Below are 15,813 nucleotides of genomic sequence, written 5' to 3'. Positions count from 1 at the left end.
CGCCTATTTTATAAATGAGAAAACTAAGGTTCCGAGAGGCCTGCCTGACTGCAAAGCTTAGGCTCTTTCACTGCATCCAAGATAGTAAGAGCATGGGACTAAGAGACAGTTTTTCTCCTCGATGTTCTAGCATGAAGTCTCATCCCAGCTGGCCAGGAGCCTTCTAACCTCCATGTGTAGAGCAGCTCTTTTACTCACTCACTTTGGAGACCGGAGCACATAGTGACACCCCCAAGTCAGGCCAAGTGGTACAACTTTTCTGGCTTATTAGTTTATCCATGTGTAAAATAAAGCTTACAACACATTTAGATAGATGTTTCAATAATTCACCTTTATTGAACAGTTTCCAATAATGGAAGTCATGGGATTCTAGAGCACCAAGAAGGGGAGAAAAAAAGGTACCCCCATCGGTGCAAGCTGGAGAGGGTGAGGTACCAGCCCCCACACTTCTACACACAGGACTGGGGTACATCTCCCTCTGGCACTCCGTCTCATGGCACAAAGACAAACCGAGACTTAGGCTGAAAGCAAAGCGCCAAGACCCTCAAGGGCCCTGTGCTGAGGGAGGGGGGAGTCTGGGAGTTGACTTTCTCCCCAGGTTTTCTAATGTTTCCTTTTTAATGATGCTCACAGCTTCAGGGTGATCTATAAATGACAGAGTTTTGAACCCAGCTGACACTTTGTCCTGTAAACAGAGTTATCTGATTTTGCAAATGACCTAACCCCTTGTCTTGAGCCTCTAATTCATTATTTCCATCAAATTCCTGTCCTGCTGTGTAACTCTGGTCTGACCGAATGTTTGGATAGCAGTCAGCCTGCTCCAACACTGTCAGGGTTTGCAGAGCTGGCCCAGCGTGCCCGGCGTCCCTATTTGCCTGCAGTGCAGCCTGGGACCACCTCCAGAGTCAGCCTGTGGGCTCCACTCCCTGGAGAGAGCTGGGTTTTCCCCAGGCCTTCTCCAGGTAGGCAGGGACCACTGGCCGTGCAGGGCCTCTCTCTAGTTTTGAGCTTCATAAGGCACCCCATCCCACTATATGCAATCCCTTGCACCCCAAGTGCAAGGTAGCGACCCATATCAGCTGAATTAGTGAGGGAATTTTTATTTCCTAGGAAGTCTCCCTACCAAGGAGAATCTAGAGCTGCGTTTCCCAGTATTGTGCCCACAAGCGTCAGGTGGCTTTTTAATTTTAAATTAAATAAAATTAAGTAAAATTAAAAATTAAGTTCCTCATTTGCACTAGCCACATTTCAAGTGCTCAGTAGCCACATGTGGCTAGTGGCTACTGTATTGGACAGTGCGAATACAGAGCATTTCCATTATCGCAGAAAGTTCTGGTGAACAACGCTGACTCAAACACATGTTGCTGCCGAGCTCTCACGTGGGTTTGAGGATAGGAAATAGATTTTTTGTTAGGACTCTTATTCCACTATGGAGGCCTTCAGTGGAAAAGTGCAGGTTAAACTTCAGCCTGTTAGTTGTGATTCCGTGCCCATTCACTGAGCACCTACTGTGTGTTTTGGGAGGAGGGGTGTTGGGATTGCAGATGACGCAGACGTGGTTTCGTTATGTGAGAGCCCCTATTCTTGGTTTAGGGGGTTGGGAGGCCAGTAGAGCAGATACAATGTACAGTCTCGGGTGATGGTGGAGCTGGAGGGCATATGAGGGAACCGCGCAAGCGCAGACTAGGGAGCGAGTTCCTATACCAGCATAATCAGGGCGTTCTGGCTAGAGGAAAAGACATTTGAGTTGCATCTTGAAGTGGGATTTTTCTAGGTAGATTACAGAGAACAGGAGGAATGCAGGAGAACAACTGTAAGTCCTGGAAGTTAGAGATCCTGGTTGGTGGCTAAGTGCAGGGAACCAAAAGCAGTCCTGTAGATTAGGGTGCTGAGAGAATGTATCTGAGAGACAGAAATGAGGGAAGAAATGAGTGGAGAGAAAGGTACAGAAAAGACAGGTCATGAAGGTGCTCAAATGCCTAATCTAAAGAATTTGGATTTTGGCTAAATAGTATGAAGTCATAGGACATTTTTAAGTGGAGCAATCACGTGGTCAGGTTGCATTTTAGAAAGACCCCTGTGGCTGTAAAGCTCAGGAAGGGTTGGCATGAGCAAGGCTACAGGACGATGCTTGGATAGGAGACTGTTCCATAGCCCAGGACGAGGCAGCAGTGGCGATGGGAGCAGAGACGGCAGCACAGAGTTCAGAGGTGGCAAGGAGGTGAATCGCGTCAGCGGGACTTCAGTGAGTGGAAAAGGTGGGGGTGCTGCCAGGCAGGGGGACACCAATTTTCTTAGCTAAGATGATGGAGCCTGGGAAGAATAGGCTGAGAGATGAGCCACTCTGAATTTGATTGGGATCTGTCGAGTCTGAGATGCATGTGGAAGTGCCCCAGAGGTCAGAGGAAATGGAACTACGAGAACCTCTGGAATCAGGCTCGTCACTGTCAAGCAGACCCCACTCTGCTAGAAACCCAGGGTGTGGAATCTGTAATTGGCCGTAGCTCTTCCCTACCTTGCTTGCTCCTGCGTTCCTCCCACTCCCCCAAATGCCTTTACTTTTTCGCAACGCTGAGTGCAAGTGAGTTCCTGCTGTCATGAAAAGGCTTTTCCCCAATGATACATGACCACCTCCTTTTCTCTTCTCAAATATCGAATCGAATTTATGGTGCCCATTTTCCTTAATCAGGCCGTTATCAGACAGTGAGCCGGGTGAATTTGATTTAAAGCAGATTGTAGCACCAGCCAGCGACTGCTCCTGGCCCTAATCAAGACTCCTTCACGCTCAGGAGATGCCTTTCACTCCATGGGCTTTAATGGGCACTTCTGCCTCCCGAGCATTAGCTCCGTTTCTGCCAGATCTTCGGAAATTTCCCTCCCAGCTTCCCCACTCAGACCCTAGCTGGAAGGTTCAGGAAACATACAGCCTCCTTTTTGCTGTGGTAATGGGAGCGATGATGACGAAGCTAATAGGTAAGAATTACAGACTGTGTTGTGCCAATTCCATCGTAAGGGCTTTAACATTTGTTTAGTCCTCACCACCACCCTGAGACTGCACTAATTATTTCCCTGTTCTACCGATAAGAGGCATGAGGTTCAGAGAGGTGAAAACGCAAGGCTACAAAGCTAGGAAGAGATGGGGTTGAGATTACTACCTAGATCTTTGGTGCTCCAAAGCCCAGGCTCTCTGCCATTACCCTAGACTAAATTCTTTAGCCTTCTCAAAAGTTTGACTTTCTGGAATATGTCCCGGAGCTACTGTCTTACTGCTTTTTCGGAGCCTGTATGTGGGTACTGAGGTGGCAGCCCCTCTAAGGCTGTGGCTGATGACTGCTCCTGGGGTAGGTGTATTTAGATGAATGAAAAAGAGACAACTAGGCCGCTCAGCCCCCTTAATGGGACATAACTTATACAGTGTCAGCTTCAATTGCTGACTGAATGGTCCAGTGGTTTGGGGGTTCCTGGCAGGAATGTTTTCCTTGTCCTAGCATGCTTGTGTAATGGGAACCTAGAAGAAGAATGGGTGTGTTTGTCCAGCTCTCTGGCTTTGAATGCTGATAATTTGTAGACGGGGACTACAGGGGCGTTAGAGCCGTGGGCCGGGCAGCTGTGGGGGAGGTACGGCTGCAGGAGAAAGCGGGCCCATGGAACAGAGAACAATTTGTTTATCAAGGGTTGGGATGCGGGGTGTGGAGGGAAGCTTTGCAGTCAGGCGCTGGAGACTGAGTGGGGGCTGCCGGGCTAGCTGCCAGCCCCCACTGCTGCCAGGGGTCCGTGATGGTAGCCTGTCCTAAGAATTTTGGAAAAGAGGTATGTGCTGTCCCCAAGAGGAAGGGCAGATTGGGGGCATATGCCCAGGCCGGGCACTGGGGAGCGCCTTTGTGTGCCTCGGGTCAGGACTCAGCCCGGAATAGGTTTGGCACTCCTGGCGAGGGGCCTGGCCAGTAGCCACACACCTGCAGGCTCTGCGCGCCGGAGGGAGCACTTGGGGCAAGAGGTTGCTGCTTAAGGAGAGAGCTTTATCTGCGCTTGTCACCCTGCTCGGCCCCCGACATGCGGCACTGCTGCTGCACCTGCACCCTGCTTTCGTTTTCTTTCCCAAGTCAAGTTGTCCTTTCAGTCTTAGTTGTGGAGGACGCAGCTCAGCTCCAGGTCCAGTTGCCGTTGCTAGTTGCAGGGGGCGCAGCCCACCATCCCTTGCGGGAGTCGAACCGGCAACCTTGTGGTTGAGAGCCCACTGGCCCATGTGGGAATCGAACCAGCAACCTTTGGAGTTGGGAGCATGGAGCTCTAACAGCCTGAGCCACCGAGCCGGCCCCCACCCTGCTTTTCTATGCCCTGCCCATCCCAGCCCTCCCCCAGCCCTCCAGGCAGACCCTAGAGGGCATTTACACTGAAGACTGCTACCTCTCAGGAGCACAGAGTGATCTGCCCTCCCGGGCACACTGCCTGCTGCCAGCCTCAGCATCACGGAAGCTCTGCAGGGCAGTTGTGTGCGCTGCAGCCAGCCCAGCACCCGCTCTGGTTGGGCCCTGGGCTGAGTTGTTGTGGGAACAGAGTTCCCAAGGTGCCCTGTGGTAGCATGTGGTAGCTTTTCCCAGTTACCAGTTCACCAATTTAGAGCAAGGCAGCCAGGGAGAAGGCAGTGTAGTGCTGAGAAAGGGACAGGCTTGCAGTGAGAACACTTGGGTTTAAACCTTAGCTCATCACCAGTTATTTACTATGTAACTTTGGGAAAGGCACCTCTTCCGCTTCCTCACCCCTCACATGAGGTGATATTACTAATCTCACAGGTTATCAGGAGCGTCAAATGCAAGAATGCAGTTGGGGCCCAGTAACTAACCTCTGTGAGCCTTAGTTTCCACATGTGAACAAAGGATTATAACATCTACTTGGGGACTTATTGGGAGTATCCAGTGAAATTATGTATGTGGAATATTTAACAAAGTGCCTGGCAAGTAGCAAATATTCAACAAATGGTAGGTAAAGTTATCCATAGTGGTTATTCAATATGAATTTGTCTGTCAGCTAGTCTTGGAAAATATCAATGAAGCTGTAAAAGCAGACCAGGAGCAGAGAGAAACGGACTCAGCCATCGGAGTTCAAAAGCAGCACTGAGAGAAGCCCCAGCTCAGACTGACTAGTAGGAGCCAATCCTGGAGGCAGAGGGTCAGAGCTGCAATTGGAGGAGCTGCTGCTGGGCTCCCCCTGGTGTTTGAGAGCTGCAGGTGCCTCTGGCCCCAGCCAGGGCCAGGCTTGCTCCCAGGAGAAATGTCGCTGGTGCCCAGGAAGCCAAGCCCTTGCAAAGCCTTCAGAGTTACTGCAGAAAGCGGTAGTACATCCCCGGGTGCCTTCTTGCCTAGCACAGGGCTGCGCTACCCAGATCTGAACATAATTGCTCGGAAGCAGCCCTGGGCTGAGCCTCTGTCTGAGCTGCACCTAAGGCCTGTCTGGCACTCTCCTTGGCCCACAGGCCAGCCCACTCCTAGAAGGGCAGAGGCTGGGCGTGACCCCAGCTTTTATAAACTGCTTCCCCGTTAAGCCTTTGCCTCCTTGGTTTGGTGGTATTTCCATCTCTGATATGAGATATTCCCCACTATGACCCAGAGTATTAGTCCCTTAGTGTGGGGCTCCTTTGCCTAAAACTTGGTCCGTTGTCAAGGAGCTTACTCCTAATCCAAAGAAAAGAGCATTGAGTCTTCTCTGCTAGGGGATGCCACCTTAGATACTGGGAAAAACAAGGCCCTGAGAAGTTAGCCCCAGTTCCACGTTCCAGCTCTGTCACCACTAGCTGCCTGCTTGTGGACCAGTCCCCACTATTCTTTGAACTTCCGGTTCTCATCTGTAGAGTGGTGGTGATAATCTCACCTAGCCCATAGTGCTGAGAAAATTTAATGAGGTAATGCACATAAAGTGCCCAGCACATGGCGTGGAGGCTCAGTTAATATTTTCCTCCCTCCTAGCTGAAGTCAGAGATGCCATAAAAATTTTCACTGTGCATAACCTCAGCCCTGCTGGAAACGGTGAACCTAAATAAATAAATAAATAAATATAGTCAACAGCTTTTTCTGCATTGTGGCAGAGACTCACATAGAGTCACCATGGCAGCTGCCACTGATACTGGAGGCTGCATCTCAACAATATCAGTTATGCTGATGTCATTTGTTACCCCAAGCAGGCAAGCATTATTAACTTACAGAGGGGGACCTCAAAGCTTACAGGTCTAAGCCTAAGGTCTCATAGCTTTTATGTAATAGAGCTGGATTTGAACTTAGATTTGATCGATCCCCCCCAACCTTGAGAACAGCAGCTTGTATGAACTATCTTGGCTTCTAGATAAAACATGGATCCACACCAGTCCTTGACAAATGGTTCTGAATTCCATTTCCCCCAAGCTCAGCCTCTTTCTTCCGTCAGATGCCTTAAGGAGCTTTTAGGAAACCTCTGTCTTCCCTTCCCTGGTCTCCACTGGTGTCAGAGCCCACTGTTAACACCTGTGTCTCTTCCCCAGATTTAGTGATGAAGGGATGGAGGTGATCGAGCGGCTCATCTACCTGTATCACAAGTTCCATCAGCTAAAGGTCAGCAATGAGGAGTACGCTTGCATGAAAGCAATTAACTTCTTAAATCAAGGTGAGTGGCCTGGGCAATGGGAAGAAGGGACTTTGTTTTTATTTTTTTGCCCGTGAGCATTTGCCCTTATGTTTCATGCCCCCCTTTACCCTCAGGACTGTCACCCAGAATCTGACACAGCATGTGGGTACCAGTCTTGGAAGGCCTGTGCTCCCCTCATCATCATCCTGCAGGGCATACTTTGGATATTTTCTTCAAACCTAAATGCCACAGTCTCTATAACTCATAGCGGAAGGAAGAGGATTCGCTTTGTTTAGTTAGTTTCAATGCATTTAAACACAGACACCAAGGACAGTACATGCGTCATTTAAATTATGTACCAAGTTTACTAGTGACTGAAGAAGAGCAGAGTGACTGATGGAGCTATTGGAGATAAGGCCTCTGCAACAGGCTGGCAGTGTTCTGACGGCCCCTTTCGGGGCAGAGTGGGGGTGCACAGAAACACACATGCATATCAAGCATGGCTTTTCATTAGAAGAGTGCTGGATAGGATTTGTGTGAAGTAGTACCTAGTAGCGCTTGGTAGCTGCTGGTAACCAGAGTATGAAGGAGAATTTGTATTCCTTTTTTTTTTCCAAAGTAGCATATGAGTGCTCTGCTCTCAGAGTGGACCTGGGCTGTTTTGCTGCCTGTGGTATTAAAAGTGCTCTGTTCCTGTATTCCGTTGCCTAGTCTGAGACTCTGGGTCCCCGGTCTGTGCCCACACTGGCCAAACCTCCTCCCTCTGCTTCAGTACAATTCACGCATGTATCTGGTGGTGTGTGCCTTCCCTAGGCCAGGCCCTGTGGTGAGCATGAAAGACACTGAAAAATAAATTAGATCCCAGGTCCCTGGCCTCAAGAAATAGACTCTGATGGCACATGACACATTACTTGAGCTTCAGAAAGGGGGAGATCAGTAGCAACTACTTGGAGGAGAAATCTAAGCAGGGCCTCAAAGGCTGGGTAAGATTTATACATAGAATATCTATATTCTATATTTTATATAGAGATATAAAAAAGGGGTAGGTGTGTGTGTGTGTGTGTGTGTGTGTAAAAATAAGAGAAATCTACGTAGAAAAAACTGGACTGACATCCCAGATGAGCAGAAACCCGGGAGACCATGTGTGAATACTCATGTACTCGTATGTACAAGCATGAATGCGTTGGTATCAGCTAGGTTTCTGATGGGCTCCGGCAAAGTGCAAATTTAAAGATACTGTGCAGGATAAATTAAGAAAGGTATATTATTCAGTCAGTTGTTCAACACTTACTGGTGCCTTGTTTTGTGCCAAGCCCTGTGCTGGGAGCCAGGTGTGAAGACTGAGCCTAACCCTCAAAGGGCTCGGTCTAGTGATTTTCCTATATGATTTTTTTCTTCTTCATCTGATTTCTCTTCCCTTATCCAGAACTTTGTTCCTGCGTGTCAGAAAGAGAAAAGATCTCCTGCTGTGACGTTTAATAACTTTTAATTGAAAGATACACCTATTCAAGGAGTTGGTGTTTCTTCCACGTTAGAAAGCCCCTCCCATTTCCTGTGTGGTTTTCTTCACAGATATCAGGGGTCTGGCCAGTGCCTCACAGCTGGAACAGTTGAACAAGCGATATTGGTACATTTGCCAGGATTTCACTGAATATAAATATACACATCAGCCGAACCGCTTTCCTGACCTCATGATGTGCTTACCTGAGATTCGATATATTGCAGGTAACATTCTGGGTGCTGGGTTCCCAACGCTTCCTTGCTTCTCTTAGCTTGTGAAGAGAATGAAGCAGGCAGTGTTTTCAGGATACTCATTTAAGGCCCATCTCTTGCCCTCAGAAAAGTTATATTATAACGAGAAGTCTGTGTTTTCTTTGTAGGGAGCAGAATCTAACATTTCCTCAGCACCGATGATGTGCAGGGTACTTTATGGCCTTATATCATTTAATCTCAGAACAATCTCTGCACAGCTGGTGGTTGGTGATATTATGGCCAGTCTATGGATGGGGAAACAGGCTCAGAATTTCTCAGATTAGCTTCATTTCCTGAATTGTATACTGTAAAACGGTGGATTTTATGCTATGTGAATTGTATCTCAATTTTAAAAATTAACTTCATAGAATTGCCTGTAGGTTTTGGGGGATCGTTCATTTAAACGATATCTTTAAAATAATTCTCAAAAATCCTATGTTTGCAAAGGAATGTTTGTTATTGTTTTTGTGGTCTTAAGCCCGTTCTGAGCTTGACATTTAAATAGGTCTGTTTGAATTTAAAATCCTGGCTTTAGTTATTATTGCTTTACATCATTTGGTAAAGATTCTTATTTATAGTTATTCAGCAGATACTGAGGGGCAGCTCAGAAATGTGGCCTCTAGAGTTTGAGGTTGTTCCTGTCAAATTCAGCAATACAATTTTGAAGGAAAAAATTTTCAGTATGACAAAGGAATTTTTGTTCTACATTTTGTGCCTGGGGTAAATCTAGCAGATGTGAACTAGACCTAAACTATTGGAATTTGGGAGGTGTTTTGATATTTATGTTTCAGCATTTTCGAAACTAGGTTCTACCAAACGAGATATTAATCAGGTGCTCTCTAAAATAAAGGGAAGTCAGTAATTATACCCCACTGTCCCCCACAGAGCTGGGTTCTCACCCCTGGCAGCACTTGGAATCACCTGGGAAGCTTTTAAAAAATATCTGTATTTGGGTTGCACCTCCAGAGAGTCTCATTTAGTTGGTATGGGGAGGGGCTGGGGCATCAGTATTTTTTTTTTTAACTCCCCAGGTGACTCTAAGGTACGGTCGGGGAGAAGAACCACAGCCTCGAGTATTTACAGAGTGTGTCAGCACGGTGAAGGCTCGGAGAAGTCCTCCAGTAAAGACACCTGTATATCTTCGTTAGCCCTGAATTTCTCAATTTATTTGCCCCTGTGACACCCCCACCTCTTTTTTTCTTAGTACTTTTATTAACCCATTATACTACTCTGAAGAGCAATGTTTATAGAATGGTAGAGAATCTACCGGGAAGAATAAGAAAACAGGATCTAAGTTTCTCCTGGTATTTTAGCTCTACCAGGGCATCTAGGAATACCCTCTCAGTTGCAGATTCCTCATCTTTAAAATGGAGATAAAAAGTAGTATGTATCACACAGAAATATTGTGACAATTAAATGAGATAATGCATTTAAACACCTAGCACAGAGTAAGCCTTCCCTGAATAGTAGCAATGATTATAGCTTGTACCATTACTAGACTCCCCAGGGCACCAGCATGGGCCTGGGTACCAGGACGTTAGCCCAGTGTGTCTGACCTTTGTGATACTCCTGGCACTTTCCTTGCCCCAGTCACTCAATGGCTGGTGAAGGGCAGTATTCTCCCTTCACCAGCCCAAGAGGAGCCTCACAGGCGCTTCCACTGGCAGCCACTGCTAACTCTTCTTTTCCCACCTCGTTCCCAGGGAAAATGGTGAATGTGCCCTTGGAGCAGCTGCCCCTCCTGTTTAAGGTGGTGCTGCATTCCTGCAAGACAAGTGTGGGCAAAGAATGACCTATTCCCAGCGCCCCTCCTCGGGCCATCCGCAGAGCCTTGTGTGGGCAGGACAGGCTCCAGAAGAAAGAGCCAGCGAGACCAACGTGGAGGCTGTGGAGCAGCGTTTCCAGTTGCCTCCATAGCAAGAAGCGTGCTTGTTTGTTTGTCTGTTTTGTTAAGCTCATTTTTCTATATATTTATTTCACGACAGAGTTGAATGTATGGCCTTCAGCACGATGCACATGCTTTTGTGTGGATGCAGCCGATGCATTTCCTTGCAGTTTACAGAATGTGAAGATGTTTAATGTTACAGTGTTGTCATTGTTTAGAGATAGTGCTTTTGTATTTTGAGGGAGGGTGGGATGGGGCTGAGATGACTATTTCCATAATGTTGACAAAGACACTACCTCAGTGGAAAGGGAGGGTGTGGCCATCCCGACTCTTTCCACGTGTTCTCAGCAGACTCATACATTTGTCTGTCAGAGAGCAAACTGCCTTTTTCTAGCCACAGAATTGCCAGGTAAAAGCACATATGAAAGGGCAAAGTGCTGTTAGGAGGTTTACTGAGCAAAGTGGGTGGCACAGTGGGCACATGGCAGGAGATGAGGCGTTACGCCCCCTCTTTTCTTTGGAAAGCATGAAAGTTAGGTGAGTGGGACACAGTGACCAAATCTAAGTCAGGTGTCCTCAGGGAGAAGGATTTCTGTTCTCACGCCATGCTGTGGGGCCCCTCTCCCCACCGTCTGAACCCCCACTGTCAGTTTCTGCCACTGTCAGCTTTTCATCCAGGCAGAGTCCTGGCAATAAGGTATCCTTGGGACTTGCCTGCCAGCTCCGGTGGGGCTCACAGCTCCCTAGTTTCCTCATGTGGATCAAGCAAGGCCTACCTTCCTGAGACCCCTTGGCTCTCCCTTACAGATGGCTTCCTATTGGCCCTCTGACAACAACATGGCTGAACAAAATGTCGTGCTCTGAATCCTGGTGCCCACTACTGATTTCTTCTCCTTTCACCTTGTTCTGTTCAAGGGGTAGTGAGACAAAGTCCAGACTGCAAAAAAAAAAAAAAGAAGAAGAAGAAGAAACACTTCTCCTTTAGAGTTCTCTGTTCCTCCCTCCCCATCCCCTCCCACCCCATCGCATCCCATCCCAGGACTGAATCCAAAACCTGTAATCTCTTTCTCAGTGGGACCATTCATTCATTTGCTGAGCAGAATTTTTGCCTCTATATTCTACTCCGAGTTCTCCTAATCTCGCTAAAATGAGAGCAGGTTTCCCAGGACGGAAAGCCCAAGGCCTAGAGTGGCCCAGCTGCCCCTTAGAGTATCCGTGGCCTGGAGGGCTGGAGTTCCTGGCACCTGGAAGGGAAAGGGGGCTTTAAACTACCTCATGTTCCTACGGGCCTGGCTGCCCCCTCTGCAGGTACGGCCTGGACCCCTTGTTCTTTCACTACCTGCCTCCCATGTCCCGGGAACTGTTCCTTACCCTGTTGGCTTTGCCCAGCAGCCACACCAGACCTGTCTGGGAACTCTTCCAGGTGCTTCCTCCTTCTCTGCCTCACTGTACGGCAGTTGTCGCTACCCATAGCCAAGTGTGGGCCAGGTGGCTCGCATAGCCAATGCAGCAGACAGACCATTTAGAGGGGCGCATCCGAGGTGGCTAGAGGGGCCTGCAGCACCTCCTGGTGCCTGTTCAAAGGCCACATGCTGTCTTCCCAGCCCAGCCGAGAAAACTTAGCCGGGGGGCCACCACATCATGTGCACACCGGCGAGGCTGTGTCGAATCGTTTCCTTTCAAGTGAAATGTCACGGGTACCAGCAGAATGATGACTTTGTCCCTTGATGGATCTAAAACTCAGAGTGTTCCTCCTCAGTGCCATTTCCCCGGCTGATCTGAGAAAGAAAAAAGGAAGAGATGTGTTCCTCAGGAAAACCTCTAATCAGAATGTTTTCCACATGTCAGTGGGAAGGTGTGTGTGTGTGTGTGTGTGTGTGTGTGTGTGTGTGTGTGTCTGTGTCTGTGTCTCTCTCACTTCACAATATGTTTGTTTCCCTGAATGTTTTATTTAACCAACTAGATCGCATTCTTTGGCTATAGGTCAGACTCCGAGCTGCTTTCCTCAATATAGGGAGGAGACACATATCAGAAACCGTTTCTCCAAGACGACTCCTGTGTGCAGCATCTTAATTTGCTTAGACCTCCATCTGTCAAATTATTATTTTTTTCAAATGGCTTTTCTCTTAAATTAAGCATTTTACCGGTTGTGTTTGGGTATCGAAGGAAATTGCTCTCTGATGAGGCAAGAACATGTCTCTCCAATAATGCAGGATTAAACAGAGCAAGTTGTTAATTTGTGGAGTGGGGGAAAGGTTCTGCAAGTTGCCATTGTACAAATCCATTTTTACAAATGTTTGCAGCAGATTCCACAGAACAAAGAGCCCATTCATTTCCGAGAGCCCTGCAGAATCTCTGAGCCAAGTGGCCGTGTGTTCTGAGCCGGAGCCTGACCTGTGGGCCACCTTTAATGTCTTCTGCACCCAGTCCTTTTATGACGGGCTTTTTTTAAACAGGGTAAAGTGAATGTGTTGCATTGCAAACTCAGGTATTATGAGGAGAAGGTAGGAGTGTAGCTAGCACCGTGGAGACATTAGGTCAGCCACTAGATGTATTTGTGAATTTGGTTTGAAGGACACAGAGAAAGGTTGGAGGGGGAGGCTTGGTGTGTTTGTTTTTGCCTTTCTTCCCATACTGTTTGGTTAACAGGTAGCCTTTTTGCTAGTGGAAGAAGTTGTGCATGTGGTCTCAGTTCCCTCTCTTCTGTCCTCTCTCTGATCCCCTGCCACCAACAGCACTCACTTTGAGTGAGAGTTTTTCCACCATAAAAATAGGACCCTGAAAGCTGTGTGGTCAAGGAGAATCCCACCTCCTTGCCCTGCATTGAAACATACAAGCTTTTCCCTTCCTTTCCCTTTGAATGTTTTCTTGACCCAAGACAAAAGTTTGGAATCTTGGAACTTCACCTACAACTTACGCTCTCTGGTTCCTTTGTGAGACTTTTGGAATCTTTCACAAGGTTGGTAGTCTGGAGAAGCTCCCAAGAACCTGTCTCAAAGCACTCCACCTGGCTCAGAGGACACCCAGCCTCCATGCCAACCCATGAGTGATATGGGAGAACCTCGAGAGAGAGAGAAAGAGAGAGAGAGAGAGAGAGAAGGCAGCAGGCAGGACCCTTCCTGTCCTGTTCTCCAGAGCCAGAGGAGGGAGAGGGGTCTCCATGGCTCACTGACAGTCACCCACTCCACACCAGCCTGCTTCTTACCTGCCACTCAGGGAAGTGAGGACCTGCCATGGCCAATGTGTCACCAGGTCCTTAAAACCTTGGGTTCTCTGAGCTAGCTGCCTTGCTCGGTTACCCATTTCTTACCTTAGTTTATTTGATCCTGATTTCCTGGAGAATGGGCCAGATGGAGACAGATAAGCCCGGTGTGGGCAACATCTAAGCCATGTCTGAGGTTGGCCAAAGTACAGGGGTCCTGGCCTCCTGGTAGGGCAGGAAGCTGAGCAGTGGTTCCAAGTTTTTAGCTCTGGGCCCCTGGTTTGGCTTGTTTCCCTGTTTTTTAAAATTTTGCAATTGTTTTAAGAAATCCAGTCTTTCAGACCAGCCCTTTTATTTTCTTTATTGATTTTTTAAAAAGCAAAAAAACAAAAAAAAACAAAAACGAAAAACTAAACAAAAAAACCATTACTCTTCCTTTCCCCGACCTGATCCGTGAGCGCCCCCCTGCATGCCCCTCTGCCTTTGCAGTTGATCATTCCTCCCTTTTCCCTCAGCTTGAATCATCTATGTCCAGTGTCTGTGAAATGATGTTTTATCTGTGTCTCAGGATGAGAAACGGCAATCATTCCACCAGGTGCTGGAAACTGGTTAGCCTTGAGGCAAGGGTTTCTAGGGCCACAGCTCAGGGATGTGTATTTAATTACAGGGTCCCCAGAAACCCCTCTCTTGGCTGCCATAAGCAACCGTTTTTCTGGGCTTGGAAGCCAGACCTGGACTGTTTCCTCAGAGGCAGGGCCCCAGAGAGCATGCTCAGTCTGGGAGCAAACGGAGGCTTCCTCTGGCCAGACCTGGGCTACCTGGAGACTGGAAGACTTCTGTCTGTCCCGGGACATGAGCCGCAGTGGCCCTGCCTCTACCAGCTGGTAAAATGCCTGGTGCCTCTGCTCAGTCCAGTCCCTATGTGGCCTGACTCCTCTGGGCCTGCAGCCCTAAATGGACCACAGCCTACTCAGGAATCAATTGCAGGCCCAAAGGGAAGCTGCGAGTCAGGCCAGAGCTTGCTCCAAGCCCAGGAAAAAAGTTACTGGTGGAGGCTAGTCTTCCAAATCCTGGAGCCAGCCCTGCCAGCCAAAGTATCATTTTTGCCCTTTGGTGACCATTGTTTTCTTGCTCTGAAATGTCTTATGATAGGTGATAATGTTGACTCAAATTTCCATGAAAAAGAAGAAAAGAAAAAACTACCTCTTGAGTGACATCCTGGTGATTCCTCTCTGAGAAATCCTGTGGGAAAAGAATACTGTAGCCCCTGCTGTGTTTACATGTTTCTGTCGGGAAAGAAACCCTGCCTGCCCTGGGGTGTTGGTGTTTTTGTCTGTGTTGCCATCCCAGGCCTGCGATAGGGGCTTGTGGGTGCGTTGTAATGTCTGGGCCGCGTCTGGGGAGTCCTTCACACCTGCCCGGCCAGGAACTAGCCACCCCCTTGAAGAGGCCTCTGTTTCCTTCCTATGACCCAAGGCACAGGAAACACCACCTTCCACTACCCCAGGGGCTCTGGTGGCACCTGCATCCATGAGCCTACCCCTGGGCTACCTACCTTAGGTCCACTCTCCCCACAGTCCTGTATAGGAATCAAGTAAACGGGATGTCTCTGAGCCCTTGTCTCCAAAGGGCCGGCCAAGGGCTGCCCGCCAGCCTGGCTCCATCAGCCCTGCGTGACCAAAGGATAGTTGGCGGGCTCTGCAGGCTCCCCAGGCCCTCTGCTACCTCCCACCCTGCCAGCTGGCCAGGGCTGGGCCCTTTCTGTGAATTGACTACCTGTGGAAATGTGACCAATTAGTGTGAAATGCATGTTTAGAAAATGTTAGGTACTGTATTTGAACCAATAAATGTGAATCCTTCTGCACATGGCATCTGTCTGTGAAGCTTGTCTGGGGTCCTGGGCAGGGACAACGGGGTGTCCTAAAGAGCTGGCTCGCACCTTCTGATCTGTTGCTCCTGCTTGTAGCTGACACCCACCCAGTTCCTATTGCTGGGGGTCTGGCAGAGGGATGTCTCTTCGAACTGCTTGCATTAAGGAGCCAGCACTGACCGAGGGGCCTGCTCTTGTCTGGCTCTGTGTTGGGACTTTTCACAAACCTGAACCTCCATGAGCTTAGAGGATTATTACCTCTATTTTATAAATGAAGAAGCTAAGGTTAAGTGAGGTGAAGTGACTCAGCCAAGGTCACCCAGCCAGAAACAGTCCAGTGGGCGGGGCAAAGACACCTTTGCAGTGCAGTGGGCTCAGAGTTGTGATGGCCTCGCAGAGGGAGTGGCTTGTTCTATTCAGTCAGGAAGGGCTTCACAGGTAAGCGCTGACGGTACCTGGAAGCAAGTCACCAGACAGAAAGGACAGTCAGCTAGGTAGAGGGATCGACAC

The 15,813-nt window shown here is 48.5% G+C and overlaps 1 protein-coding gene across 3 annotated transcripts in view; it reads left to right on the top strand.

Moving 5' to 3' along the window:
- The window catches only part of NR6A1 (nuclear receptor subfamily 6 group A member 1), a 208,182-nt gene extending 192,895 nt beyond the window's left edge, over window positions 1-15,287 (top strand). For 2 of the 3 annotated variants that reach the window (XM_033123666.1, XM_033123667.1), the window contains 3 exons: window positions 6,512-6,633; window positions 8,167-8,319; window positions 10,050-15,287. In XM_033123666.1, coding sequence (XP_032979557.1) covers window positions 6,512-6,633; window positions 8,167-8,319; window positions 10,050-10,138 — 364 coding nt within the window. In that variant the 3' untranslated portion in view covers window positions 10,139-15,287. The remainder of the gene's footprint in view (window positions 1-6,511; window positions 6,634-8,166; window positions 8,320-10,049) is intronic. The other variant, XM_033123665.1, reaches the window with a different exon arrangement.
- Window positions 15,288-15,813: the final 526 nt, after the last annotated feature.

Source organism: Rhinolophus ferrumequinum, chromosome 12 (genome assembly GCF_004115265.2).
Source record: "Rhinolophus ferrumequinum isolate MPI-CBG mRhiFer1 chromosome 12, mRhiFer1_v1.p, whole genome shotgun sequence".
In the NCBI taxonomy this organism is placed as follows: domain Eukaryota; kingdom Metazoa; phylum Chordata; class Mammalia; order Chiroptera; family Rhinolophidae; genus Rhinolophus; species Rhinolophus ferrumequinum.
This window is presented reverse-complemented; position numbering and strand designations above follow the sequence as displayed.